Genomic DNA, 27,728 nt, shown 5'->3' on the forward strand with positions numbered 1-27,728 from the left:
CACAGAGGATGTGTGGTCATGAATATATAACCTGACAAAATCCAAGTATCGAATCGTTTTTACAGAAATCATTTTAGATGTTCTATACTTAGCGTGTGGAATTCGCATGTCGACATAAGTAGTGTTTAGCAGAAGATAGGTTCAATTCACATCAAAGACAAGCACGTTGTTTTAGCCATGTGACTGGAATCTTCAGATGTCTTTGGACTTCGCTGTAAGTAATTGTAACTTTTGAAAATAAGTATCATTATTATGACTCTTACTAAATATCTTGGACTGTTTTGTGATCTGAGCCATAAAAGGTAATATTTACCAGAAAGGTTGGCATGCCAAAGGCTATTATTGGTGGGCTAAGACTCAGTAAAATCAATTTGTTCATGGTGTTATTTATAGTGAGAGGTGAGGGTGTAAATGTACAAATTCAAGTTTTTCTGTTGATGTTTGTTAAGGTTTACCAAGATTTTGTGGGTCATACAAATTTTACGTCTTCACTGTTGTCACATATATTTCCCACAACCTAGATACCTTTATTTCCAGTGACTAGCCTCTGTGTTTAATGCATCTATGTTTTGTGATATTTTTACTATAGCAATTACACAGTTTTCTTTTGCAGAGCAGTGTTGTTCGGCTTTAATTGTTACCACCTAATACCAACGTCCATCAGTATCCACACTTATTAAGCTATATACTAGTATGTCTTCACACAGAAATTTAGAGTAGTGGTATGTTTTCCTCCTACAGAAGAGGAGAGTGAAGTTAATCAATGAAGGAAGTGTATTGATTAGTTATCATATAGGCACCAGGGTGTGTTGAGGAGTGTGAGAACCAACAAATCTCAATGATCAGATGCAAAATGCGGCATTTGACCCATGCTTTTGAAGCACGCTGAATGCCAATCAAATCTATCACTAAATAAAATCGATACCTTACAGTCCTGTAAACACTGAGTGGAGTTTGCTTTGCTTCAGAAATTATACCCTTTGTCACTTTCTTGGTGCATCACCGCATCTCTAAGGCTCCATGTACATGGTGCATTTGGAGAACTCTTCTGAATGCTGGAAATTGACAGCAGGAAAATACAGGTTAAAAAACGTCAGTTTTGCTGCATTTGCGTACCAAGTTTATGCGCGTTTAGCCGCATTTATGAGCATTTGTGATCAGAAGCGTTTTTTAAAGATAAGCACAGGAGAACCTCCCAAATGCCCAGAATCCACTGGAAAATTGTAACTTATTAACTATTTCAGACTGTTTAAGAGAAATAGAGAGAGTAGAAGCAGAGATTAGCTGTCTTTTTTCTTTTTGTGGTGTTTGGATGTGTTCCAGCTCATTTCTGTGCAGAAATTATTGAAGCAGTGTCAAACATGTTTTCTTTCATGCAAAACCTCAAAGTATGGTGTACCAGGTCTATTTGAGTACCGGGAAAACGCTTTGCATGCATTTTTCATGATGAAAAAAGGTTCTGGACAGCATCTGGAAATGTAAGAGTTAAAAAAATTTCCAAACGTAAACGCATATAAATGCGATTAGCCATGTTTACAAGCATTTGCCGTTTGAAACGCTGATAAAATCTACTCCTGAACATAAGTTTGGTGCGTTAAAAAAAAGACTGTACACTCAACTGCCTGTAAACGACTGTAAATGACATAGTGTACATGGACACATAGGAAAACATTAGGGAGAGTTCAGGGGCTGCTGAAAAAAATACAGAAAAGCTCCTGAACGTGAGTTTATCAGCTGTAGTGTACATGTAGCCTTAAAATATCGATCACAGTGCTCCCTAATTACACCTAAAACAGGAGAAGGGTGCTTCAGCCTCACTTTGCAATTCCCGTATTAGAAAAAATCTAAAGCCAAAACACACAGGGTATTTGTCAAGCTTTATCACAGGTTCAAAAAAGCCTCACAAAACTTCAGAAACACATCAAAACTGCATGTAAAGCAGCAGATGCTTTCATGTGTGTTACAAGTTAACTCAAGTGTATAAGAGCCCTTCGTGTGAGAAGGATAAGTAAAGATTTTTTCTGTGGTTCACAGTAGTTGCATTACATATAATACTGCATAACTTGTTGCAAGGACAAACAGATTATTAACTATTACAGATACATAGTTAAAAACCGTCTCCAACATCACTGAGAGTTAAATAAACTTAGCAGATCTTGATAAGCATTAAAACATGAAGAAATAAAACAACAGCTTCTTAGCCTATCCACTATAAACATCTGATCCTGTAAAACATTTAGGGACAAAGGGGAGATTTACTAAAAGTGCAAAATGTGATGCAGCTCTGCATAGAAACCAATCAGCTTTCAGGTTTTATTGCCAAAACGTAATTGAACAAGCTGAAGTTAGAAGCTGATGTTATGCGATGAAACCATGTATATTTCAGATGTATGTCCTGACAGGGGACGCTTGCATTTGCTGATACTATCCATGATCTGAATGCAACCTGTATATGTTATCATTCTGCTTCTTTTCTCAATAAAAATTGTTTTTGAAAAAAAAAAGAAGCTGATTTGCTACCATAGACAGGTGCACCAGATTCTGAGTGCTCCAGAAACCCCTAAATTTCCTTTTGTTTTTTAAAATTGTCACTTGTAGCGTATTGTAAAGATGATGTTGTCATTAGTGGTATGTATGATATTTATAAAGCTCTAGAAACTGATGACACTCATCTTTTAGATTGTAAGCTCCACGAGCAGGGCCCTCACATTCCTTCTGTATTGAAATGTATTGTAATTGTACTGTCTCCCTTATATTGTAAAGCGCTGCGCAAACTGTTGGCGCTATATAAATCCTGTATAATAATAGTAATAATAACTAGAAAAGCTACAATTTCTGGGGAAATTGTGTGAAGTGTTCTTGCCTTCACCAGTAGTCTACAACTGGAGTGGGCATTGAAACACCTCAAATACTCTCTACTATAGAAAACTTATTTCCAAACCTTTAACCAGAAGCCGACCAAACTGTCACGAATTCAAAATTAGATTTCAAATAGGGCAGAGAAGGGCGGTTAAAAACAAACTGCTCCAAATTGCTCACTTCACTGGCATCATCAAATGGTCGTAGTTTTAAAAGTATAAATCCTACAGTGAAGAGCCTTATATTGTAAGAATCACAAGACCCAGACCTACATTTTGATGCATGCAAGAACACTTAATAATCTTGAGTTTTTCCTGTTTATCCTTTTTTAAAGTAACTGCTCAGTGAAAGCACAAAATAAGTAAGCAACATCTGAACACTCTGTAAGTCTGTCGGGATTTATTGTATAGAATAATATTACCATGGGTAGTTTATTAATTATATTTTTACTGAATGTTGATTTTACGTAACTTGGAGTTCCTCCTCCTGCCCACATTCCTTCTCTGTTCTCTCAGGTACGGCCAGTGACCTCATCATCCCCTTCCTCCTTGTCAATGGAGCCAGCTGGGCAGTGTGCTGTGGCTGGGGAAACATGACTTCCAATTTATTTTCCCTCACTGGCACCCCCTCACTCTAGGCTCATATCACTCCTTTCCTCATCCTGGGAAGTAACATCAGAGCATTCAAATTGCTGTGCATCCTCTAGCAGCATGTAACTGACACTATGATCAATAATTCTAGTGACTCCTCTGTGCATGATGGTGAAGCTACAGAAGGAGCAGCTGTGGTGGACAAGGAGCCTGTGGAACAGGCTGCTTTGGCAGCTGTGGTGGAAGGTGAACTGGTATGAGCCTGGATGACAGAGGATGAAGAGGATGAGGATGGCTGAGTTATCCACTCCACCACTTCTTCTGCATGTTGTTGCTCAATATTACAGCCAGCACCAGAAAAAAATGGACAAGCGTGTCCTGCCTGCAGAGGATACACCATGTCCATGACCACCACTTTTCACTGTGCACACAGAGGGCTGTTTCTCCTTTTGGGGTTTTAAAGCGGTCTTCTAGATTTTGTGCTTGTGTATCTACATGCCTATAGCTCACTTGGCTTGAGAGTATATTATGTTTTCTTATACCCTTTAATAAAGCGTTAAAGATATTGCGAATGCTTTTGCGCCCGCTCTGTTTGTGTTTTGTCTAAGAGCCACTTGAACTGAGGGGGTGTGGAGTGTATATGGAAACTGGGGGTAGGTCTGGGAGAGAGGAAACAAAAAGAATACAAATGGGCAGGGGAGCATTTCAAAGCTCTATTGTGGGTATTTAATTAGTTAATTAGTTCTGGACACTGTGGAGAGTCATCATCAGAGAATGACTGATGTTGCAGGTGGATGTGGCTTGCCAAGTTAGGTCACGGAGATTACTTTAGAACACTTTCTGCTTCGTTTGTGCCTTACTGTTGTCGAGGCATAAAACTGATTGGCTTATTCTTCTGAACAAAGCATTATTTTATTAAATAAAAAGCGAGTTCTGCACATCTGCTGTCTTCATATTGTGTGCTTTACTTTACATTTCAGGAACTTACTAATATTGGCATTCTGCTTAACTATAGCAACTTCCTGCATAGCTGATTATCGCTTTTAGGACTATGGGGACGTTTGCTGAATATTCACTTTTAAGTCTTCCTGCGTGCTCAAGTCACTTGCAATTGGATCTGCCTAGTGAAAGAAGACCAGTAGGTAAACACTGTTTATAATCCATTCTGTGCAAACCTTTTGCCGCTCATGAAACAAATGTTTGACATTTATGTACATTTCTTATAAAACAAATACTGCAGTGCCAAAAACACTAATTCATAAACCTAAACTTTAGACTCCTTGCACAGGTGATTATCTGCATACAAGGAATTCCAGCTGCATTCGTCCCTTGCGGATACATGTGAACAGTCAAGGCCAGGGGCGGACTGACCATTTGGTAACTCGGGCATTGCCCGAGGGCCTGGGGTCAGTAGGGGGCCCCATGAGATGCCCCTGGTAACTTTTTCATAGGCTTTTTTGAGTTTGGGAAAGGACACAGGGGCCCCATGATCCACTTTTGCCCAGGGGCCCCATGAGTTGTCAGTCGCCCCGGGTCAAGGCTCTTCTCAGGCTGCCATTGCTTTGTACTACTGTTCACATACACCTATGATTGCAGCCACTAGAATCTGCTTATTCTTGCCCCTAGAATCTGCTGTATGGAAATAATTGTCCCTGTGAAGGAGGTCCAAATTGCTTAATAAAAGAATAGGGAAACAATCAAACACATATTAGTATTTGCAGCTGCTGACTTAATTTTTTGGAGGGAGACTGGAACAAATTCTGTGATACATATTAAACTGGAACTTCACTCTGCCAATCAAGATTAACTATGTTTAATCCTTTTGTTGCTAGCATTATAAAATAGATAGGAAATGATATCACATTTACTTGTTTTTATTTAACATTTCTTCAGTTACTTCCCGGTTTCCAGGCCTAGGCAAATTATGCCATACATCCTAGGAATTTTTAGGAGAGGATGGTAAGGTTTTCGCAGCCAAGCCTGGATGCCTGAGCTAAGGACAGATGGATTCCAGGAAGAAAATGCTACATGACTCGCCTAACCCTACTCAAGATGGACATGGCTAAAAATGCTACGGGGGTGTTTTTCAAAATGCATTTTATCACCACTGGGTTTTTTATTTATTGTGTTAAAAATGAAAAAAAAGAAAAACCAATATTTTTTACTTTTTGCTATAAAACATATCCAATAAAAAATAAAGAAAAACAAAATTACTTCCTAAACTTAGTCCAAAATGTATTCTGCAACATGTCTTTGCAAAAAAATTCCCAATAAGTGTATATTAATTGGTTTGCATGAAAATTTTAGTATCTATAAACAATGGTATAGATACTGGAATTTTTTTTCATACTAGTAATGGCGGCGATCCGCGACTTATAGCGGGACTGTGTTAGCATGGCGGGCATTCTGACACTAAAACTGGGTGGGAACTGACTAACTGCCACTGACATCTCCAGTGACACCAATACAGTGATCAGTGCTAATAAAAGTACTGTCACTGTTCTAATGACACTGGGCAGGAAGGGGTTAACATCTGGAGCGATCAAAGGGTTAGCTGTGTGCCAGGGAGTGTTTTTACTGTTTACTGTGTGGTGTTTTACTAGGGAGTGTTCTGGTTTTTATCTCCCTGCTAAAAACCGGCACATTCCCGCTGATCTGTGTTGTTTACATTCACAGATTTCCCTCCTGTCAGTTGCTCTGACGATCACCAGGACCAGACCATGAATAGTTGGCTGGGACCCAGTGACTGACATGTACAGGAGCCAATGAGAGAGCGAGGTACGCAGGCGTGAGCAAGCACATACCCCCTACCCGTAAATGCTGAATCACGTATATATACGCAATTCTGCACAGGGTCGCCACCCTGTAGCAGTAAACCTACTATAGGGAGGATGGAAAGTGGTTTTTAAACAAATTATTATTAAACCCTTAATGATAAAGTTTAAAAAAAGTTTTACCACCTGAACCCAGTTTTGCTACTTTGGCGTGTGTTATAAAATTGTACATATCTTTGCAATTACTTAGTATACCTATAATTTGCTTTTTTTCTGGATAAATTTGCCCTTCATTTCGCTATAAATGTTTGGGGCTAATTCATGATTTTTTTTTTATCTGGAAAAAAACAACTAAAAATAGTAAAAAATGTATATATATATATATATATATATATATATATTTTTTTTTTTTAAATGTTAGTTCCCTGCACCCAAGAACAACCCAAAAAAAATTCTACTACTGCTGTCCTGCAAAACTGTACTGTATGTGTGTGTTTTTTGTTGTTTATACCCTTTGTAGGGCCCAGAAACAATGGTGTGCCTTTAACATTTTTTATCCTACCTAAAACACACTGATACTAACTAGCACTAACACGGATGCTAAATATAAATAAAACTAAATGTAAAACCAATTTTTTTAAATGTTATCCTACCTAAAAAACACTGAAACTATTTAACACTAACACCACACTAAAAATTACACTGACCCTAATGCTAATATTGACACTAATACTAACCTATATCAAGCCTTGATCTAGTCATTTTATCTCAAATTTGCTTTCTCACAGACTTTTCTTGTTAGGAGAAAGGGATACTGTCCTTCCAGTTCTTGATCATTAATACAAGACCAGGAGCTGTTAATGACAGCTCAGTCTCCATTTTGGGGGGTGCTTCCAGCACAAATACAGTATGCATATATGCAGCACCATGGAAGAAAGCCTGCCTCCATGATGACGCATATTACTCTGGTGGAAACAGGTAAAAGTCTGCAATAGAGGGGGAATGTGTAAGATACTAAGGTTGTATGTTTCATTGTGGTGCATTAATAGACGTGTATGCACAGTTGTGTTGAGACAGATCATTCATCATTAATGGGCTACCAAAACACCATTATGGACACAGCACATCGCTATACACAGTAGGGGCATTGTGTTGTGCTGTGGTGCGTCCTGCATTGCACTCTACTACAGTACGTTGTGCCATTCACAATGTATGGAACTGCTGTCCACCACACATAGAGAAAAGGTCTTCTAAGTACCTTTTAAATGTAATTTTTTTATGTTGAATAAGGAGCAAAATACAAGCTCTGGGTCAGGGGCAGACTGACCATTTGGAAACTTGGGCACTGCCCGAGGGCCCGGGGTCAGTAGGGGGCCCCATCAGATGCCCCTGGTACATTTTTCATATTTTTTTTGAGTTTGGGCAAGAACACAGGGGCCCCATGATCCCCTATTGCCCGGGGGCCCCATGAGTTGTCAGTCCGCCCCTGCTCTGGGTGTAGCTATAAAGGGTTATTCCTCCAAAAACTGATCATTTTTGGTGGATTTGGTTAGTAAAACCACCTCACAGGATTTAACTACCAGAATCTCTACTGAGAGATCTCTGCACTTGAGTTCCTGGGTTTGCACACCTGCTCTGACCAATATGAGGTGATCCCATTTTCCCTGCTGGATTTTTATTTTTTTTAATTTAAGGAGAAGGTAAGAAAAGACACGCAGGTACTTTTTGCATACAAACAGGTAGAAGTCTACCTTAATCAAGAAGGAAATTAATAATGCATAAAAACACTTATGATACAAATTATTACCGTTACTTACTGATTTATAGATTTCTAACATTTTGCTTAGACTCAACTCCGACACCTCCAGGAAAAAAGCAGGGTCGATCTTGTCTGCACAAATCCATCATCTTCCTTACAATTACCAGCATACTTCTTTGTTTCACAGTATGCTTCTTGGGTAAGAAGAATGTGACATTTCATATACTGATGTAATGACATTAAATGAGAAACCTATTATAAGATACAGAAACATATCTTATTATTATTGCTATTATTATTATTATTTTAATTTGTTTGCATCTCTTTGTACTTATGTATTGAAAAAAACCATGTTCAAGTCTTGACATTGTCCAAATGGACTCTATCTCACTAATTATTTGGGTATGCAAAAAGCAAACTGTAATCCACATGTCCCTGCCCATTTTCTTTTACCTGTATTATTATTTTGGGGTGTAAATGTATATGTAGCGCTGCTCCCATAGGAGCCACAGGCATACTGTCCAGATCTTGCCCATGAAGCCAGGCATATAGGGTCATCTACATGTTTCTTCAATGACCAGTCTAGGGGTGTTGTTTTTATTTTTGGAGAACTTGGACGGGGATAAGGGAATTAAGTGGGATACTCCAAAAACAAGAACTATGTACAACTTGAGGACTTTAGGTATTCTTTCGGATAAGCTATGACGAAGTCCATGGTTGAAACAATCATTAGATTTCAGCTTTAAGACAGCAGTAGAAGTAGTAGTAGTGAGCTAGAGCATAGTCCTTTCAAGTTGTGAATTAAGTGGACAAAACTCTTCAAGACACCATCTGGAGTCTCCTTTAGCTAGACCCGCAGCTGGCCCCGTTGCACCAGAGGGGTTTAAGCAGCACAAAGTCTTTAAGATCCTTTAGAGATATCTGTACTCACAAGGCCCAAGAGCACCTGAATGCCTTCCCCTGTGATACCAGACCAGATTTTTAGGTGGACGGACCCTCAGTCAGCTTTAGCAGAACCTGGGTCTTAGCATTCAGGCCCTCAGGTCGCCCACCTGCGGCCTACAGCAGTATATATAGCAGCATGCGCTCTCCGAGCTGGGACAATCCTAGACAGGAAAGACCCAGAACTCAGAGTGCTTACTGAATATATACAGTTACCCAGAATGCCATCAGAGCCTCTCTCTCTGGGATAGGCCAAGACTGCTGCCATCTGCATAGTTGCACACCTATTATCCAGAAGCGTCCCAAGCTTTCTGGATGCAGAGAGAGCTATCAAGCAGGCCGCAGCTGAACATGCTGAGCAGACCTAACTAGCAGAACACATCAGCACTGATTACAGTGTGTACGTTATGCTTTTATCCAACTACAATTACAACCACACCGACTACAGTGTGACAACTTAATTTGCCGATCAAAACACAACTAAATCTTATTTATTTAAACCTAGCACCTATCTAGGAGGGTGCTACATGTATTATATCAAGGCAGTGCAAAAAGTCACGTTGATATGTAAATTGCAGCAACCTATGACAGCCATTTTAAATTGGCTTTTTTCAGAACAGTACATTTCTTGTCACAGATGCTATCTTTACATGTTTTAAAATGTGTCTCTAAAGCCTGTACTGTAGTTATATTGACTAAACAGCTGTCTGTCTAAGCATTTAGCTGGACTCCACCACTTCAGTCATTGCAATGCAGATCACCATTGTTTTACAGCTTCCACTGCACTTTCTCTAGTTCACAGCAATTGAAGATTCCACAGCAAGAATTGGAACCTTTTGTATTGGTTGCATCTGGTGGGCAGAGCTGGGAATGCCTGAGAATTATAAGACATTGGTTGAAGATAACCCTTTGGCATCTATCATAAACTGCAATATTAATTGAAAAAGTCAAAAAAATTTGGTTTACTGTTATGCACAAAAATACGTTATCATAATATTATTATCAGTATGTTATCATCATATTTTGTCATTATTGTCTCCTTCAGTAATCAAAATAAAGCATTTAACAGAAGATTTAAATGAAGCACAAAACCAGGGCAATGTGCCGCTGGAAGAAGAATGCATACTACATCATATTAGAAAAGAACTATGTATTGATTTTCCAAGAACTTTAAATGAAGCCAAATATAACCAAACAGGTAAAATAAAATACTTTAACATATGTCAAAAACGTATATATCATTTTTACTGATTAATACTTGATATTTCATTAGCAAACTTTGTATTTTAGAATTACAAACACACCAACGGATTGGAAGGACATCTAAATCAAATGTAGTGCCATGTTTAAATGTGCTATGTTTAAATAGGTGTGCTATTTTTCCACTATAGTTAGATATAAACACACATCAACTACAGTTAAATATAAAAATACAACTTACATCTAAACTCCAGGCAGATGTAAAAAAAAACATAAATTAACCACTTGCCCTCCAGAGGATTTACTCCCCTTCCTGACCAGGCTATTTTTCACAATACGGCGCTGTGTTACTTTAACTGACAATTGCGCGGTCATGCAACACTGCACCCAAATGAAATTTGTGTCCTTTTTTCCCACAAATGGAGCTTTCTTTTGGTGGTATTTGATCACCTGTACGTTTTTTTTTGCACTATAAACAAAAAAAGGCTGACAATTTTGAGGAAAAACAATATTATTGGCTATTAAACATGTGCAGTAAAAACATGTAAAAAATCTAATTTCGGCATAAATTTAGGTCAAAATGTATTCTGCTACATGTCTTTGCTAAAATTAAATCCCGATACAGGTAAATTAATTGGTTTACGTGAAAGTTGTGGTGTCTACAAGTGGCGGTATATATACTGGAAATGTTTTATTTTTTATACTAGTAATGGCGGCAATCAAAGACTTATAGCGGGACTGCGACGGGCATGACACTGGAGGGGAACTGAGTAATTGTCACTGACATCCCCAGTGATACTAATACAGTGACCAGTGCTAATAAAAAGCACTGACACTGTACTGACACTGGGCAGGAAGGGATTAACATCTGGTGTGATCAAAGGGTTAACTGCATGCTGTGTGCTGTATTTTACTGTGTCAGCACATTTGTATGGTTGTGCTATGTAGAGCAATACAAAGCAATGTGCAGGAGCTGACAGGGGAGAGATCTGTATTGGTTACATACAGACCTCTCCCCCATCAGTGATACTCGGTGATTGCTGGGAGCAGGCGGGGAATCAATCCACCAATGGCCTACCCGGAGATGAAAAATCACGTATGCCCTGTAGCAGTATTTCTGCTATAGTGTGGCGAGAAAGCAGTTAAGTGAGTTCTCTATTCATTAAAAGAACACTCAATTTGCTTTTCTTTTAATGTGAGCAGTGTGAGAATCTAACTTTGACAGCTGTACATAGCATATTTCAGCCTGCTACTGCCTACAGCATGAGGGTTGCATCTGACTGTCTTTCACTAGCCTGATGTATGTGTATATTACAAGTTGCGACTTCAGCTTTAATAAACGTATGTTACTTTTTCACATTGGATCCATGTGCTCTGTGCTCTGCACACCAGAGAAATACACAGCAGTATGTGTCACTAGTAAAACACACACAGCACCCAAAGTAAAACAGCACACCGTTAACCCTTTGATCTCCCCAGATGTTAACCCCTTCCTGCCCAGTGTCATTAGTACAGTGTCAGTGCTTTTTATTAGCACTGATCACTGTATTAGTGTCATTGTGATGTCAATGTCAGTTAGTCAGTTCCCACCCAGTGTCAGAATGCTCGCTGCAGTCCCGCTTTAAGTCGCTGATTGCTGCCATTACTAGTAAAAAAAAAAATTTCAGTATATACTGTATACCGCCATTTGTAGACGCTACAACTTTCACGTAAACCACTTAATTTACACGTATTGGGATTTTTTTAAGCAAAGACATGTAGCAGAATACATTTTGGCCTAAATTTATGAAGAAATTATTTTTTTTTATTTTTTTACTGGATATATATATTATAGCAAAAAGTCAAAAATATTGCTTTTTTTCTAAATTATCGGCCTTTTTTTGTTTATAGCGCAAAAATTAAAAAAAAAGCAGAGGTGATCAAATACCACCTAAAGAAAGCTCTATTTATGGTATAAAAAAGGACATACATTTAATGTATGTACAGTGTTGCATGACCGCGTAATTAACAGTTAAAGTAACGCAACGCTGTATCACAAAAAATAGCCTGGTCAGGAAGAGGGGTAAATCCTCTGGAAGGCAAGTGGTTAAAGGAGTGCTATAGGCAGGAAAAACATTCAACCTGTTGCATGCCCCTGGTTACTTAGATAATTTAAAACCAAAATCCAGACATAGAAAATCACCAATAAATGCATTCAATTATTAATAAGAAATTAATAAATGTATACATACTCTTGAAGAATTGTCTCTTATAAATAAGAAGACACCCTGTATGAGGTTAGAATTTTATTTTTAACTAGGCTATAACTCTGGCTTGATGAATAGTCTTTCTAGCCTAAATTAATTCTTTATAAATTATATACATAGTTAAAGTGGAACTCCGGCCACTATACTATATTTCCAATATACACAAAGGATGTATAGTGTCATGAAAAAGTATTCATACCCCTTGAAATTTTCCACATTTTGTCAAGTTACAACCAAAAATGTAAATGTATTTTATTGGGATTTTTTGGGATAGACCAACACAAAGTGACACATACTGTAATTGTGAAGTGGAAGGAAAATGATAAATGGTTTTCAACATTTTTTACAAATAAATATGTGAAAAGTGTGGTGTGCATTTGTATTCAGCCCTGCTGAGTCAATACTTTGTAGAACCACCTTTCGCTGCAATTACAGCTGCAAGTCTTTTTGGGTATGTCTCTACCAGCTTTGCACATCTAGAGAGGGACATTTTTGCTCATTCTTCTTTGCAAAATAGCTCAAGCTCTGTCAGATTAGATGGAGAGTGTCTGAACAGCAATTTTCAAGTCTTGCCACAGATTCTCAATTGGATTTAGGTCTGGACTTGGACTGGGCCATTCTAACACATGAATATGTTTTGATCTAAACCATTCAATTATAGCTCTGGCTGTATGTTTAGGGTCGTTGTCCAGCTGGAAGGTGAACCTCCGCCCCAGTCTCAAGTCTTTTGCAGATTCTAACAGGTTTTCTTCTAAGATTGCCCTGTATTTGGCTCCATCCATCTTCCCATCATCTCTGACCAGCTTCCCTGTCCCTGCTAAAGAAAAGCATCCCCACAACATGATGCTGCCACCACCATGTTTCACGGTGGGGATGGTGTGTTCAAGGTGATGTGCAGTGTTAGTTTTCTGCCTCATATAGCATTTTGCTTTTAGGCCAAAAAGTTCAATTTTGGTCTCATCTGACCAGAGCACCTTCTTCCACATGTTTGCTGTGTCCCCCACATGACATCTCGCAAACTGCAAACAGGACTTCTTATGGCTTTCTTTCAACAATGGCTTTCTTCTTGACACTCTTCCATAAAGGCCCGATTTGTGATGTGCATGACTAATAGTTGTCCTGTGGACAGATTTTCTCACCTGAGCTGTGGATCTCTGCAGCTCCTCCAGATTTACCATGGGTCTCTTGGCTGCTTCTCTGATTAATGCTCTCCTTGCCCGGTCTGTCAGTTTAGGTGGACAGCCATGTCTTGGTAGGTTTGCAGTTGTGCCATACTCTTTCTATTTTCGGATGACAGATTGAACAGTGCTTCGTGAGATGTTCAAAGCTTGGGATTTTTTTCATAACCTAACCCTGCTTTAAACTTCTCCACAACTTTATCCTTGACCAGTCTGGTGTGTTCCTTGGCCTTCATGATGCTGTTTGTTCACTTATGTTCTCTGACAAACCTCTGAGGGCTTCACAGAATACTGTAGCCGTATTTATAATAAGATGAAATTACACACTGGTGGATTCTATTTACTAATTAGGTGACTTCTGAAGGCAATTGTTTCCACTAGATTTTAGTTAGGGGTATGAGAGTAAAGGGGGCTGAATACAAATGCACGCCACACTTTTTAGATATTTATTTGTAAAAAAGTTTGAAAACCATGTTATCATTTTCCTTCCACTTCACAATTATGTTGCACTTCGTGTTGGTCTGTCACATAAAATCCCAATAAAATACATAAACATTTTTGGTTGTAACATGACAAAATGTGGAAAATTTCAAGGGGTATGAATACTTTTTCAAGGCACTGTGAATTCACTTTGTAGATTGCCTTTGCAAACCCAAATATTACCTTGTATATTTAGCAGTGACATCATCACTGTGCTGTACATATTATGTTCACAGAGCAGAGCTCCACCCACTACAGAAAACTACAGGAGGATGTGGAGCCAAGAATACTCACCCTGCACAAGGAGGTAGCAGCAGTGACCGGTCTTTATTAGGCTATATTTGCACAAGAGATTTGGCCTAGTGGTAGTGGCAGAAATATGCTGATTCTTGCTGTTGATTTTGCCACCTGTGAGTGGTAACTGTGGCCGCTGAAACCATACACTTTACTGACAGGTTGGCGACAGTTATCAACAGCTGTTTGCACAGCCAATGGTTGCCTGCGGTGATTGTTGCAAGCATGGGCTTGGTGGGCACGGCTAGATGCTCATGGAGGGTACTGGGCCGAATTGCCCAAGTGAGTGTAGCATTACAAGAAGCTCCTGACAGGGGCAATTTCACACTGCTTGATTGCAGAGATCTGGAAGAATGCACATTAAGATTCAAGGATGAATACACACGACTCTTGTATTTAGACAATTGGCTTATCCAGGAGCTCAACTTTAAATATTCTAGCTGTTTAAACAGTATAACAACTTGATTTTTATATACATAATGCTTTCCTTTCAGAATGCAGATTATGTCCTGCTGGCTGGCACTTATTTCAAGACAACTGCTATTTGATTTATGATTCTCAGCAACGTGAAACATGGAATAATAGTCTCATGATTTGCAATAAAATGAATTCTCATCTTCTGAAGTTCAAGAATGAAGAGCAAGTGGTAAGCATATTTCTAATAAACAACTATCTTCAATCTTTTCGTAGACTAATTTAAAGTGTATGTCCACTTTTGCTGTCAAATTTGAAGAAACGTAACTATATGTTTGTTATACATCTCTATTCACACAACATACCTAAGAAAAAGTAAAAAATAGAGAGTCTCCAGGCTTACTGCAAGCCCGATTGCCCGATTGCCCGATTGCCCAACGCATTAAATTAAAATGACTAACTCTGACATACAAAGCCATTATTAACGCTGCCCCAAACTACCTCACTGACCTGATACCCAAATACCACCCTACCCGTGCCCTTTGCTCCTCACAAGACCTCCTACTCTTTAGCTCCCTGGTCTCCTCCTCCCACGCCCGACTGCAGGACTTCTCCAGGACTTCACCCAACCTCTGGAACTCCCTACCCCAATCCATCAGACTGTCACCTACCCTCCTCACCTTCAGGCGCACCCTGTAAACCCATCTCTTCAGGGAAGCTTACCCCACCCTTACCTAACAGCCGTTCTCCTCCACTCCTCCTACCACTCCATCCCCCACAGCCACTTCCTCCTGTACCTCTACCCCCTCCCTCCTAGATTGTAAGCTCGAAAGAGCAGGGCCCTCAAACCCCTCATGTATTGTATTGTTACTGTCTCATGTACTGTCCCCCCACTGTAATGTACAGAGCTGAGCAAACCCTTTGGCGCTATATAAACACTGTATATTAATAATAATAATAATAATTTATTAACAATGTCAGAATAAGTCTGTCCTAAGGACAGGTTAAGTTTCCTTCATTATCAAATAATGCAAGAAGCCCAGCTTCACCAGCCCAGTTAATTATTTCCCTGTGGGATTAATAAAATATTCTAACCTGAATATGAACATCTATAACCTTTGTTAGGATAGACAGTTATCAAGTTTAACATAATATAAAAATGATGAATAGATGACCACACAGGCACAATGCACCACATCCCTAAGAAGACAGAATCTGATAATGTGGAATTTATGGGACTTTAAAGGTGCAGAGAAAACAAACAAATATAGTATTGTTAAAAAAGATTTTTCTCAATTGTATTACAAACCAATATTAAAATTGTAAATAGGTACAATGGTTCTAGACAATCAAGACAGACGTGGCTGTTTACTGAGTCTTTGAAGAATGTAGCTTCCTCAGGGAAAGGGATGACTTATCCGCAGTACAGTCTACAATTATATCAAAAGTATAAACCAAACAAGATTCCAACAAATATCAATCATTATTATACACAATGCATTTTTAACTGTTCAGAACAATGCATGAATCCCCAGCTTACCGTCAAGATCATACTCCCAAATATATTGAGGCACACCAATGTAACTAACTTAGCATCATTCTGGCCCAAGTATCCGTGCAATTGCAGAGGATATAAAAAGGGTCAGATGTCCACCTAAGCATGAACATATGTCCATCAGCAACAATGCAACAGAGGACAAAAAAAAAAGAAGGGAATGACTATAAAGATCTAGCAGCTGTAAAATTACTTACAATAACCAAGATAAATAAGATTTGTTTCTCAATGACATTGAAAAACAAATCTAACAAAAGAGCTTTCTTAGAAGACTCAACCTCCTCTAATACACACATAGAATTTCAAATCTAACAAAAGTCCAGGGGACTAGCTTAAAGCTCACTTCTAGGGCAGCTAAGCTCAAAAGGTGTTTCCTGAACGTAGCAGAAAAAACAAAGTTAGCTGATCTCCAGTTTTGTCACACACAGGCTCACTGATCCAGGTTTTGACCCAAATTTTAGGCCATTCTAGTGACACCCAGTATTATTCAACCCTCTTCCTGTTAGCTCAGGGCATTAAGACCCCACCACCTTCCCTGGACTCACAGGACGTATGCTGCAAAGAGTGGTGATATATTATGACATGGTGCTGCTTTCTGCAGTATTTGGGATTAGATAGACTGATAGAAGAAGAGTGAAGAGGACCTATGACATTATCAAACCCGGGCCAAATACACCTGAAAATGTATATATTTTAATTTGTTTTAGTGACCATGGCGGTGCTTCATAGGGGTGTGGAAGGATTTATAAACAGGGAGGGAGGCACCTGAGCACAGAGCTGGGCTCTAATATTCACTTCAAATAAGTCTCCTACAATGCAACACATCTAACCTTATAAATGGTCTGGTACCTTAGACAATCTCACTGTCAGGAATCTTGCTGCCGTGCAGCCATACGACGGCGATAGATCCCCTCGGACCGCGGCGGTGCGAGTGCGCATGTTCAGGAGCGTGTGGGTGCACATGTTCAGGAGCGTGCGATTGTGCGCATACGCAGTAGCGTACACGTCACCGCAAGGCGGGCTATTTAAACCTGCAATACAGTGTAATCAATGCCTTCTGGTCTATAACATCCTGCACTCCATAACCTGATTCTGTTGCCTGTATCTGATCTGATCCTGACTAAAAGAGAACTCCGCCTGCACTGACCCCGGCTGCCCCTGACTATCCGCTTGCCTGCTCCCTTGTACTTGATTTGCTCGTTTGATCCTGACCCAGCTTGTCTGACTCTGTTGCATCTACTTACCTGTGTCTGCACCTGGCTTGTATCCTGATTGCTGCCATACTTACCTGCTGCTGCACCCACAGTCCTGCACCTGGCCTGCATCCTGGTCACCGCCATACCTGCCTGCTGTCGCATCCACGCTCCTGTGTCCAGTACCAGTCTGCATCCTGATTGCCGCCATACCTGCCTGCTGCTGCACCTACGTTCCTGCATCTGCACCTAGCCTACATCCGGATCGCTTGGGTCTTCACCTGTCTGCTACCAGCTCCAGACCTACCTGGCACTCGCGCCACTCCTGGCTCTGCGCTCTCTGTTCCCACTATCAGGGGCTCCGAGCGGGAGTAGTAAGAGGAAGCCTCCTGTCTACGTCAGGCTCCCCAACCAGGTACGTGGCACTCACACCACAGATATGCAGCTATTAGGCAACAGAGCGGGTGTGCCGAAATGCACTCAAATCTTTGACACAATTAACCTTTTTTATTGGACAGAAATTTATACAACAGCAAAAAGTTGTGAGTCACTGGATTGGCTTTCATTACGATAGAAACACAAAGAAGTGGATTTGGGAAAATTGTGAATCTTGCATGGATATTAGGTGAGTATGTTTTCAGCAATGGTCTACATTTAGCTTAGATCTCTAAAAGATGTTTGTGCTTAAATATCTTCATTCTTGCAATATGTCAGGCTTTTAAAGAAACATTGTAAGTTAACTTTTATTGTGAGTTTTTGTTAATTTTCTACATCTTTAAGGGTCCTCTCACAGCGCAGACCTGTTTAGTGGATCTCTCCACTGATCCCCACTGAGCAAGCAGATGACAGGTCTGTGTCTGCTCCACTGCTGTCCTCAGAGGGCTGTCAGATGGAAAGGGGCCACTTGTTCTTTTCCATTGGATCCCCGTCCATCTCTTTTTTGCAGGTTGGATTGGATGTTGGAAGGTGTAAACGGGCACATGCTCTATAGAGGAGAACGGAGGCTCCAATCGGGCCCGCCTGAAAAACGGGCAGGTGGACCAGATCGGAATGTCCATATGAAAGGGGCCAATCTTATGTATTATGTGTTATTATTAATTTTAATACTTTGCATATTAAAGTATTAATTCAATCTTCTCTGTCCTAAATCACTTTTATTGTTTTGACAAATTAGTGCAAACTGTAAGTAGCAAGATATTTAGGAGAGAAAACAGCATGAGCAGCATGTGGGATATAAGATAGCATTCAACATAAATTATATAATAGCATTCAAGAAATTAGTATTTCACAGTCTGGATTGTTCCCAAAACTTCTTTTCCAAAGAACGCGTTGATCAGTTTGTGCACTTTTCCCTAGTAATCTTTGGCCTTTATTACACTATGCACATCATCTTAATATTTTAGAACTAGCTTGTCACATTCTCTTGTAAAATATCTCTACATGCAAAAGACAATAGGCACATAAGATCATCCTAATGGGCACTGATGTGTGAGTTAATGCAATCCATTTTTTGTTACTTCCACCCCATAAAACTTCCCGATCCCTTCACTAACTTGATGTTATTGCTTCCTGTGAACAGGTATACATTCCTATTTTGCAGATCTTTGTTGTATTGTATTTGTCCAAAGTTAGAGACAAGTCTTCAGTGTGCTTGATTGTAGAAACAATAACATTTGTAGCAGAAAAGAGGCCTGTAGCACCCTTTACAGGTTTTTTAGTTTCTCCTGGTGATCTTTCCAGTAACACACTTCCTGTCTTAGAATACCTCAGTATATTGTATCTTTGGAGGAACAGTATTGTCATCCTAGGACAGGACTACAGCATGACTCCTCCATCTGCATCTCCATAAAAAAGAGGAGAGAGGCTTAGCAGCACTTGTGTGAATGATAAAAGTGCAGCACAGAAAGCAGAGAAAGTTATGCTTTCTAGTGGCATAAAAGGTCTTTTTGCACTTATTGAACAGATATGACAAAATTCTTTCATTGGTATATTTAACAGATCAAAAGAGAAAGAATAACCGCAGTTAACTGTTAGGGTTTACATAAACATGAATTACTAAAGGCAGGAATGCGTTGTGACAGCCAGATACCTAGGAACTGTAGAAAGATACATCAGCATTGCAATGGCAGACTCCATAGAGTTGATTTACTAAAGGCAAATAGGATGTTCACTTTGAGGTTCCACTTTGCAAAGGAATTTTCCCCAGAGCTTAAAAATGCGGTGAAATTTCAATCCGCTAAGAATACCCAAACACGTGCAAGGAAAGTAAAAAGAAAACAGCATTTTTGCTTCCATATGACTGGATAATGGAAGTCAGCATTCATTTACTAAGCTCTGGGTATAACTCCTAGCATTACTGTACAGAAAATTAGGTGCAACTTCCCTTGCAAGATGAAGATTTAATTTGCCTTTAGCAAATCAACTCTGGTGTTTCTTTCAGAAATTTGCTTTTAAAGTGTTACTAAACCCACAACAGTAAAATCAGTCTGTATGTACAGTAAAGCCTGCTTGTTATACTCACTGTGGAACCTAAGGGGTTAATCCTCTGCATTGTGTAAAAGGTTGTTTGATCCTTTCTTCTCTGCCCCTCCTCTTGTTGAAATGACCACCTGATACAGACTGAATCCCTAGTCACATGAACATGCTCAGTTTGGCGTGTATTGCTAGAGAAGTTATTTTTTCCTTGGGAGAGTGCATGTGATCAGCACAGGGCCAATCAGCACTGTCCAGACAGAGGTCAGGGGTTCTGCATCCTCCTAGAGCAGAAAGAAAACTCCTCCTACAAGTTTTAACCAGTGCTTATCTGAAGTCACAAGACTGCTCTAACTGCTGATGAGAAAAAGTATTTAGCAGTTTATATTTACTAAAATAATTGCATTTCCATGTTGTGTGTACTGTGGGAGACCAAATATAGTGAATGCAGAGTCCTGGATTTAGTATCACTTTAAACAAAACATTATTTGTGCCAGGCAACTGAAAACCAACTACACTGCACTAATGTGGAACAGAATGGCAGCCTGAACAAAATTTACTGTATACAGTATATACTGGCCAAACTGTTTAATTATTTCTTACAACACATTTGATCAGCAGAGGTGACTGCCAACATCCAAATCAAGAAAAAGAGAAATCACATACTGGGGTTGATTTACTAAAACAGCAGATTGCAAAATCTGGCGCAGCTCTGCATAGAAACCAATCAGCTTCCAGGTTTTATTGCCAAAGCGTAAATGAACAAGCTGAAGTTAGAAGATGATTGGCTACCATACACATCTGCACCAGATTCTGAGTGCACTAGCTTTAGCAAATCAGCCCCACTATGTCCATTTAAAATTCTATTCTTTATTCTAAAAGATCACAGAATACAAGACAAAGCTCTGATGTGTTTCTGCTATACTCAGCAGTTTGTTAAAATGAACAAATAGTAAAGGACACAGTGGGATTGATTTACTAAAACTAGGGAGTGCTAAATCTGGTGCAGCTGTGCATTGTAGCCAATCCGGTTTCTATGCAAAGCTGCACCAGATTTTGCAAGCTCCAGTTTTAGTGTGCAAGTTTCCCTTGTCTTCACTTGGATTTTGTCTAGGCTAAGTAAGAGGATAGATCTGTTAAACTGCATGGAGAAAATGGAAGTTATTAGTATAATGTCTTTCTGAGTGAATATCTGTCTATTTATATGATTTCTGCTGAGTTTATATCAATAAATGTATTTATCGTATTGATAATATATTGTTTTACTTTGATTGATATTAAAGGAACAATTCTAAAGTGGGTTCACCTGGAAACTACTGTATGATAAAAACAGAGAGTACTTATAATCCAGAGAACTGCAATTCCACATACCAATGGATTTGTCAGAAGAAAGCTATACCTATTTGAGTTCTTCTTTCTATGAATTATTATGTTACACAGGACATAATTATGTTCAATATGAGGGTCTGTATGCCAATCATTATACCTAATGTGATTTAATGTAAAACAGTTTCCTTGTTAGTTTAACAAATGTTCCTCTACGATGTTTCATTAAATTCTATTCTTTGCAGTTTACCTAATGACATCATATGTCAGCTATAACAGCTAATAGTACAAGCAAATGCTGAGGGATATCAACAGTAGTTAAACATACAGAAATGTACATCTAGGTTGATTTCCCCCAGAGGTAGACCAACGGTGCTCCAAAGTTCACAGGGGTTTATTTACTAAAGCTGGTTCACTCAGAATCTCATGCACCTGTGCATGGTAGCCAATCAGCTTCTAACATCAGCTTGTTCAGTTAAGCTTTAGCAATAAAACCTGAAAGTTGATTGGTTTCTATGCAGAAGTGCACTCATTCTTCCAATAAATGTACTTTATTAATAAAGGGCGTTTCAGTAAAAAACCTTATTCATAGCCCATAGCTTGGCACCAATGATATTGCAGCACTCTAGGTGAAAAAAATGGTCATTGATGACTCTGTAGATAAAATGGGATATCTGTTAAAATACTTTTCCAACTTATGTCCAAGACATGTGACCAGAACAAATGTTAAAAAGCCATTCCCCCAAAATTTTTATTTTCGTTGCTGGTAGATGCTGGAGATATCTCTAACACTATATCGGAGAATTATCTGATTTTACAATCCTAAATATGCACACCCACTTTAGCCATTTTTTAAATGTATTTATTTTTATGGAGAAAGCAACATGAGGAGCTGGTTTGGTTTGGGTGGGAACACCCAAAAATCCTTAGTGAACAGAAGCCAGTTATGATACGGAGATCTAGTGTTTGAGCATTCAGCATATAATAAGCAATGGGCTGATCCTGCCTTTCATGTGCCACCTTAAAAAAGATAACATTTGAGTGGACTGGTCCTTTAATTTAGTATTCAGAGAAGTTATGGTCTAAACAACATTAAAAACTAACATTAAGTCTGGGTTCACCTATGTGCGGTGCGGTATATCGCATGTGATTCGCACAGGAACCGCACGCATTCCTTTGCAAGTCACATTAGATTTGTGTGCAGTGCGATTGGAGCCATACGTTATGTATGGTTCTATTTGCATCGCACCTGCACTAAAAAGGTGCAGGACCCTTTTTTTTGGTCCGCACTAGATTTGGATCGCATGGGTATTGACACCTATTCGATCGGATTCTGCAAGCCACACCAAGTTTTGTGGACCAATTTCGGGTTGAGCTACCACTCAACCAACGAATTAAATTCAAAATACTAACAGCAACTTACAAAGCCATCCACAACTCTGCTCCCAGCTTTATTAACTTGGTCTCAAAAAACCAACCAAATTGCTCTCTTCATTCCTCCCAAGACCTCCTGCTTTCTAGTTCCATTGTCACCTCCTCCCATGCCCGCCTCCAGGACTTCTCCCAAGCCTCTCCCATCCTGTGGAATTCCCTACCCCACTCTGTCCGGCTATCTCCTACTCTGTCCATTTTTAGGAGATCCATGAAAACATTTCTCTTTAGAGAAGTCTATCCTGCCTCCACCTAACAACTGAACATGTATTTGCTCCACCAGAATATCCCTCACAGTTATTACCTTCTGTGTCACTGTTAGATTGTAAGCTCTAAAGAGCAGGGCCCTCTGATGCTGCGCAAACTGTTGGCGCTATATAAATCCTGTATAATAACAATAATAATTACTTTCTGCTCCAGTGACTGTGTTCACCAGGAGAAACAGAGAGCGCTTAACTTTTCTGCACTCGATCCAAAACTAAAAAATGTAAACCCAATTGCTAAAATCTCATGCTCTCATGTTAAATTAACTTTAAAACTCGTTTTCAATATTTTCAAAATAAAAGCTTTCATCAAAATAACAGCTGGTGATCCTGCCATAATGGTCCTTGTGTAGGCACTTCCTATTATAGGGGGTCAGTGTTCTGTGCTTGTCTCATCTCTCATTTCCTCTTGTCATCCTGTCACACAGCCTCCCAATGTAGACAAGTGGCTGTGGTGATGCAAACTGCCCAGTCATTTTCCACTGTTACCATCAGCAAATCCACCTTAACAATAATGTGCAGCAGTTGCTGGAGTGCATGTAGACAGGAAGTAGCTGCAAACAGGCAGGATGAGATCAGCAGTTCTGAGACAAATTATATTTGATACACCATGCTTTAACAAAATAAAAGTATTTTAGTCAGGGTTCATGTGCACGGTAATTATCATTGTAATGTTAGCTGCTTTCAGAGAGAGTTTGAAGAAATTAACTCTGTTTGGCTTGTAAATGGAATAGATTGTATCATTTTGCTGCATGGTCACATTATATGTAAATACACATTTTAAAATAACTGATAAAAAGAACCAATGCAGACTTTTAAAGTGCCACATGCCAATGTATAATAGGAAAAGTGGAACCAAAACAGGGGTATACCCGCCCCCCCAAACCCCAATGAACAATGGACTTTATTGACACCTCACAAGATGAATAAAAAAATACAATCCTATAGGAATGGGATTGCCTGCTTGTTGGGTTGGTAACCCACCCCTACCTTGATATTCCTTCAATGTACATACCTTTCATTTGCCACATTATTTCTTTTCATAGCATTTGTTCACATGTTTTGTGTTATAGGTGATGGCATTGTTATCTGTATAATTTTAATGGTGTACATCTTTGGACATTATAAGTAATTTTTGAATATCTATCCTATGGGAACATAACAAATAATATCAACACTGCTTAAACATATCAGCATGTTTTTGTTGTAAGTATCCTATCCTATTTTGTGATTTTCCCATATATCCGGCCATCTTCTTAATAATTAGAAAATGTATATGAATTGTATTTGTTATTTTAAGGACTGACATGTTCATTATAACTATGAGCAATACACATCCTGGGGATTGATAACTATATGCACCTCTATGTCCGTCTGCTTGACTTTGTATGCATGGCGTCTTCGGTGCAGCCAAAATGTGATGTGAGCATAGCTATTATTCACAAACCAATGAGAGTAAATATAAGTTATGTTATAATAGTTATTATGGTGTTTCTCACTTATGTCATTTTTTTTTATTATTTAGTTTTGATCTTCATACCAACTTGCCTGGATGAGGCAACTCCATTATGAAATGCATTGACATCTGGATTTGAGAAGCCAATTGTAACACCACTTGCCATATATTTGCATATACATATGTTAAGTACTTTAGGTGTTGTGCTTTCCAATCCAGTAGTAGGTAGAGTTATGCATTTTTAGTTCATCATACCAGTGTTTATACAGTATATGCACTGTCTATGTTTTAATGAATATTGTAATATACTCATCGAATTTTTATTATATGTCTCGTGATGTATCAATAAAGTCAGTTTTTCACTGGGAGCGGAAGAGGATTAATACTCCTGCTCTGGTTCCACTTTCTTTTCCAATTGATAAAAACTGTATTGACAACATGCGTTTGAATATTACAGAACTATTCCTTTATTAATAATTATTTGTATTTCAATATTCTTTTTAATTACCGGTATATTCTGTATGTACTTGCTAGCTCACTATCTCTGACTGTTGGGCTTGTCACAAAACACAACATAGATCAATGATTCTGTTAGCTTATTCTGTTGTTGATAAAAAATGTATAAAGACTTTGGGGTTGATTTACTAAAGGCAAATAGGCCATTCACTTTGGAAGGCAAGTTGCACTTTGCAAGGGAATTTTGCCTAGAGCTCAGTGAATGTGTTCAAATTTCACAAAATCGTGCAAGGAAAATAAACAAAACAGCATTTTTGCTTGCACAAAATTGGATGATGGAAGTCAACAGAGCTTTGCCTCATTCACAAAGCTCTGGGGATAATTCCCTTGCAAAGTGAAGAGCCTATTTGCCTTTAGTAAATTATCCTCTTTACATTTGCATTTGTTGCAGTGTCACAGAAAATAACCATTTTATACTTATATACTTGCTCATTACATGTGCATGTTTTGCTTCCTTTATAAATAAAAAGAGTTCTGTGGATCACAATGTCCCTGAAATCAGAAAAAAAGCAAGCTAGTAAAAAAATCTAACAAAAATGTTGCAGTTTTGTATATAAATCCAAAAGGAAACTTATACTGAGCAAAATATGTTTTGCCATTAGAGATCAGTGAATAATGATCCCGCAAATATATGCTTCACCAAGCATAATTATGAACTGATAAAAAGTAGATTGTAACTGAAAATATTCCTAAAGGGAGGAACTTCCAAGGTCTATGGGATGGATGTGCTGTTTTATTTTATTGGAGGCCCACTAAAGGTCTTATCTGCCTGCTAAAGATGGGTGAATGGATGGAGAGTTGCATCTCTACTGAAGATCCTTGGAGGGCTAGGTGCAGAGTGGCTTTGGTTATATAGTGTCACTAAAGTGGGCTATAGCAAAGTCTAAAGAGGCTGCCTGAAGGCAGGGAGATGCATCAACACGGAAGGTAATGGAAGAACTAGATACAGAGTTGTTTGGCATCTACGGTGTTGATAGGGTGGACTAGAGGAAAACCTTAGTTCATGTACCTGGTAGAGACCAAGTAGATAAGAAGCTTCTCTTGCACCTCCTGCCTAACACTCTTGAAGGTGGTGATAGAGAGTATGAGGGCATATATTTGGCACGTGTTCCAGGGTTGCATGCTGTACCAGATCTATGTTTAGTTTTTCTTCACAATCTGTGCCTTATTGGAAAGATTTCCTTTCACTTGCTGCCTGGTGGACACAGCAGGAAGCGAGAGTCAATCTCGCCAAAGTTAGGACAATCCGATCATACAGAGTTGTTAACTGAACAAGTGTTCACATTGGAACATTTTGTATTTTTCTTCATTTTGGGTTTTGGCAGTGGTCAGCATGACATATAGAGAGAGGGAATCTCCTGGGACACAGACAGCCTCTAAAACAAATTTTCTAACCAAATGTAGATACCCTTTAACTATCCAGTCCACGTTCGCCAATCCCTAACAACACATTCACTGATGAAATTGGAAAATGTATAGATGGAGCACAATTTTTTTTGACAGCCACAAATATTACGGAAACTCCTTTTACAAACTAAAACAATTAGAGTGTAAACAGCCTAAACAGTTTACAAGTAAACTTCCTTCCTTTAGAGATAAAAATTCAAACAATGACATTTACTTAAATGGAACATGGCTTAACAGCCATTGAATTATTGGACAAAGGTAAGGCATAACAGAACAAGTAAAATAGTGTGATGCCAACAGTAGCATGTTCCCTTTTACCATGGCGTTTACAAGAGACTACTGACATTATGGAAGGGATCCTAAGAAGTCACTGGCATGTTGGAAAAGTCTTCTAGTTGTCACTGATGTGTTACAAGAGACTGCTAGAAAGTACTGAAAGATGACTAGAGACCAGTATCATGCTGAAGAAGACCACTGATGTGTTATAACATATCTAGAAAAATGACTAAACCAAAGGTCTACCAAATAATCCTGCTGGAAAATTTTTAAAGAATTAGATCATTTACAATTTTGTCTAATGTCCTGTAGCAAGCAGTAGGAGTACACCGATGCCATCTACTTGTTCCCAATACTGAAACCAATACCTTTTGAGGTGCAATTTGAGCCCAAACAAAATGAATGGGCTCAAATTGCACTGCAAATAATTGCATGTGATTTGAACAGGAATGTGGTATGACTCCTGTCCAATTCACATGCTGGTTCCTATACAGCTCCTACGCAAACCCAGGGTTGTCACAGTGACTGAGTTCACACAGGAGCGGTACGGGAAACCTCCATGCATGATGTGTTCCACCAGCTCTGGCTCCCGATCCCACTGTGGACATCAGCAGCTGCAGCTTGGTCTCCTCCTGATTTTCTCATGGCTCTCTCCCCTCTCTCAGACACAGAAAAGCTGATTCATAGGTTCGGGGATCTGAACCCTCCCATGGCTTTCTCTCCTCTCCTTGCAGTGTAGACAGTACAGACTATAGAGATTTTAATTGGTCAGCACCACCACATGGACAATAAGCAATAAGCATGGACCAATCAGAAGCAGTCTAACACATACTGTCATTGGGGCCATCCAATCGATCAAATGGAGAGTAAGCAGTGGTCCAGGTTAAGATGGTCATTGTGGGACATCCATGGATACCAAACTTTAAAAAATTTAGCATGTGAGTCAGTCACTACAGAAGTGTGCTTTTCAAGGATCATGGTTCCCATAAGACGTTGCCTGAGCTCAGTGAAGTTGAGGAACGGGTGGCGCCAAGCCTTTGCAAGAGTTTTCTGGGCCACCAGAAACACAAACCCCACCAGCTTCCTTTGGGGTTTAG

At 39.2% G+C, this 27,728-nt stretch overlaps 1 protein-coding gene across 1 annotated transcript; it reads left to right on the forward strand.

Moving 5' to 3' along the window:
• On the forward strand, window positions 1–25,429 carry LOC149457797 (killer cell lectin-like receptor 6). The gene is made up of 7 exons (XM_089683266.1): window positions 1–214; window positions 4,465–4,591; window positions 8,071–8,181; window positions 9,970–10,122; window positions 14,817–14,968; window positions 18,003–18,109; window positions 24,502–25,429. Exons 2-7 carry the CDS (start codon window positions 4,501–4,503, stop codon window positions 24,530–24,532), a joined length of 645 nt encoding a protein of 214 aa, XP_089539392.1. The 5' UTR covers window positions 1–214; window positions 4,465–4,500; the 3' UTR covers window positions 24,533–25,429.
• The last annotated feature ends 2,299 nt before the right edge of the window (window positions 25,430–27,728 follow it).

Source organism: Staurois parvus, unplaced genomic scaffold (assembly GCF_062004578.1).
Source record: "Staurois parvus isolate SC_StPar_1 unplaced genomic scaffold, SC_StPar_1.0 ptg000303l, whole genome shotgun sequence".
Lineage (NCBI taxonomy): Eukaryota > Metazoa > Chordata > Amphibia > Anura > Ranidae > Staurois > Staurois parvus.

Bases quoted from the DNA above. Each gene is read 5' to 3' on its own strand.
- LOC149457797 (XM_089683266.1), top strand. From the start codon at position 4,501: ATGGGGACGTTTGCTGAATATTCACTTTTAAGTCTTCCTGCGTGCTCA. The intron at 4,592-8,070 runs GTAAACACTGTT...CATTTTGCTTAG, and splicing joins TAGTGAAAGAAGACCAGTAG to ACTCAACTCCGACACCTCCA. The intron at 10,123-14,816 runs GTAAAATAAAAT...CTTTCCTTTCAG, and splicing joins AGCCAAATATAACCAAACAG to AATGCAGATTATGTCCTGCT.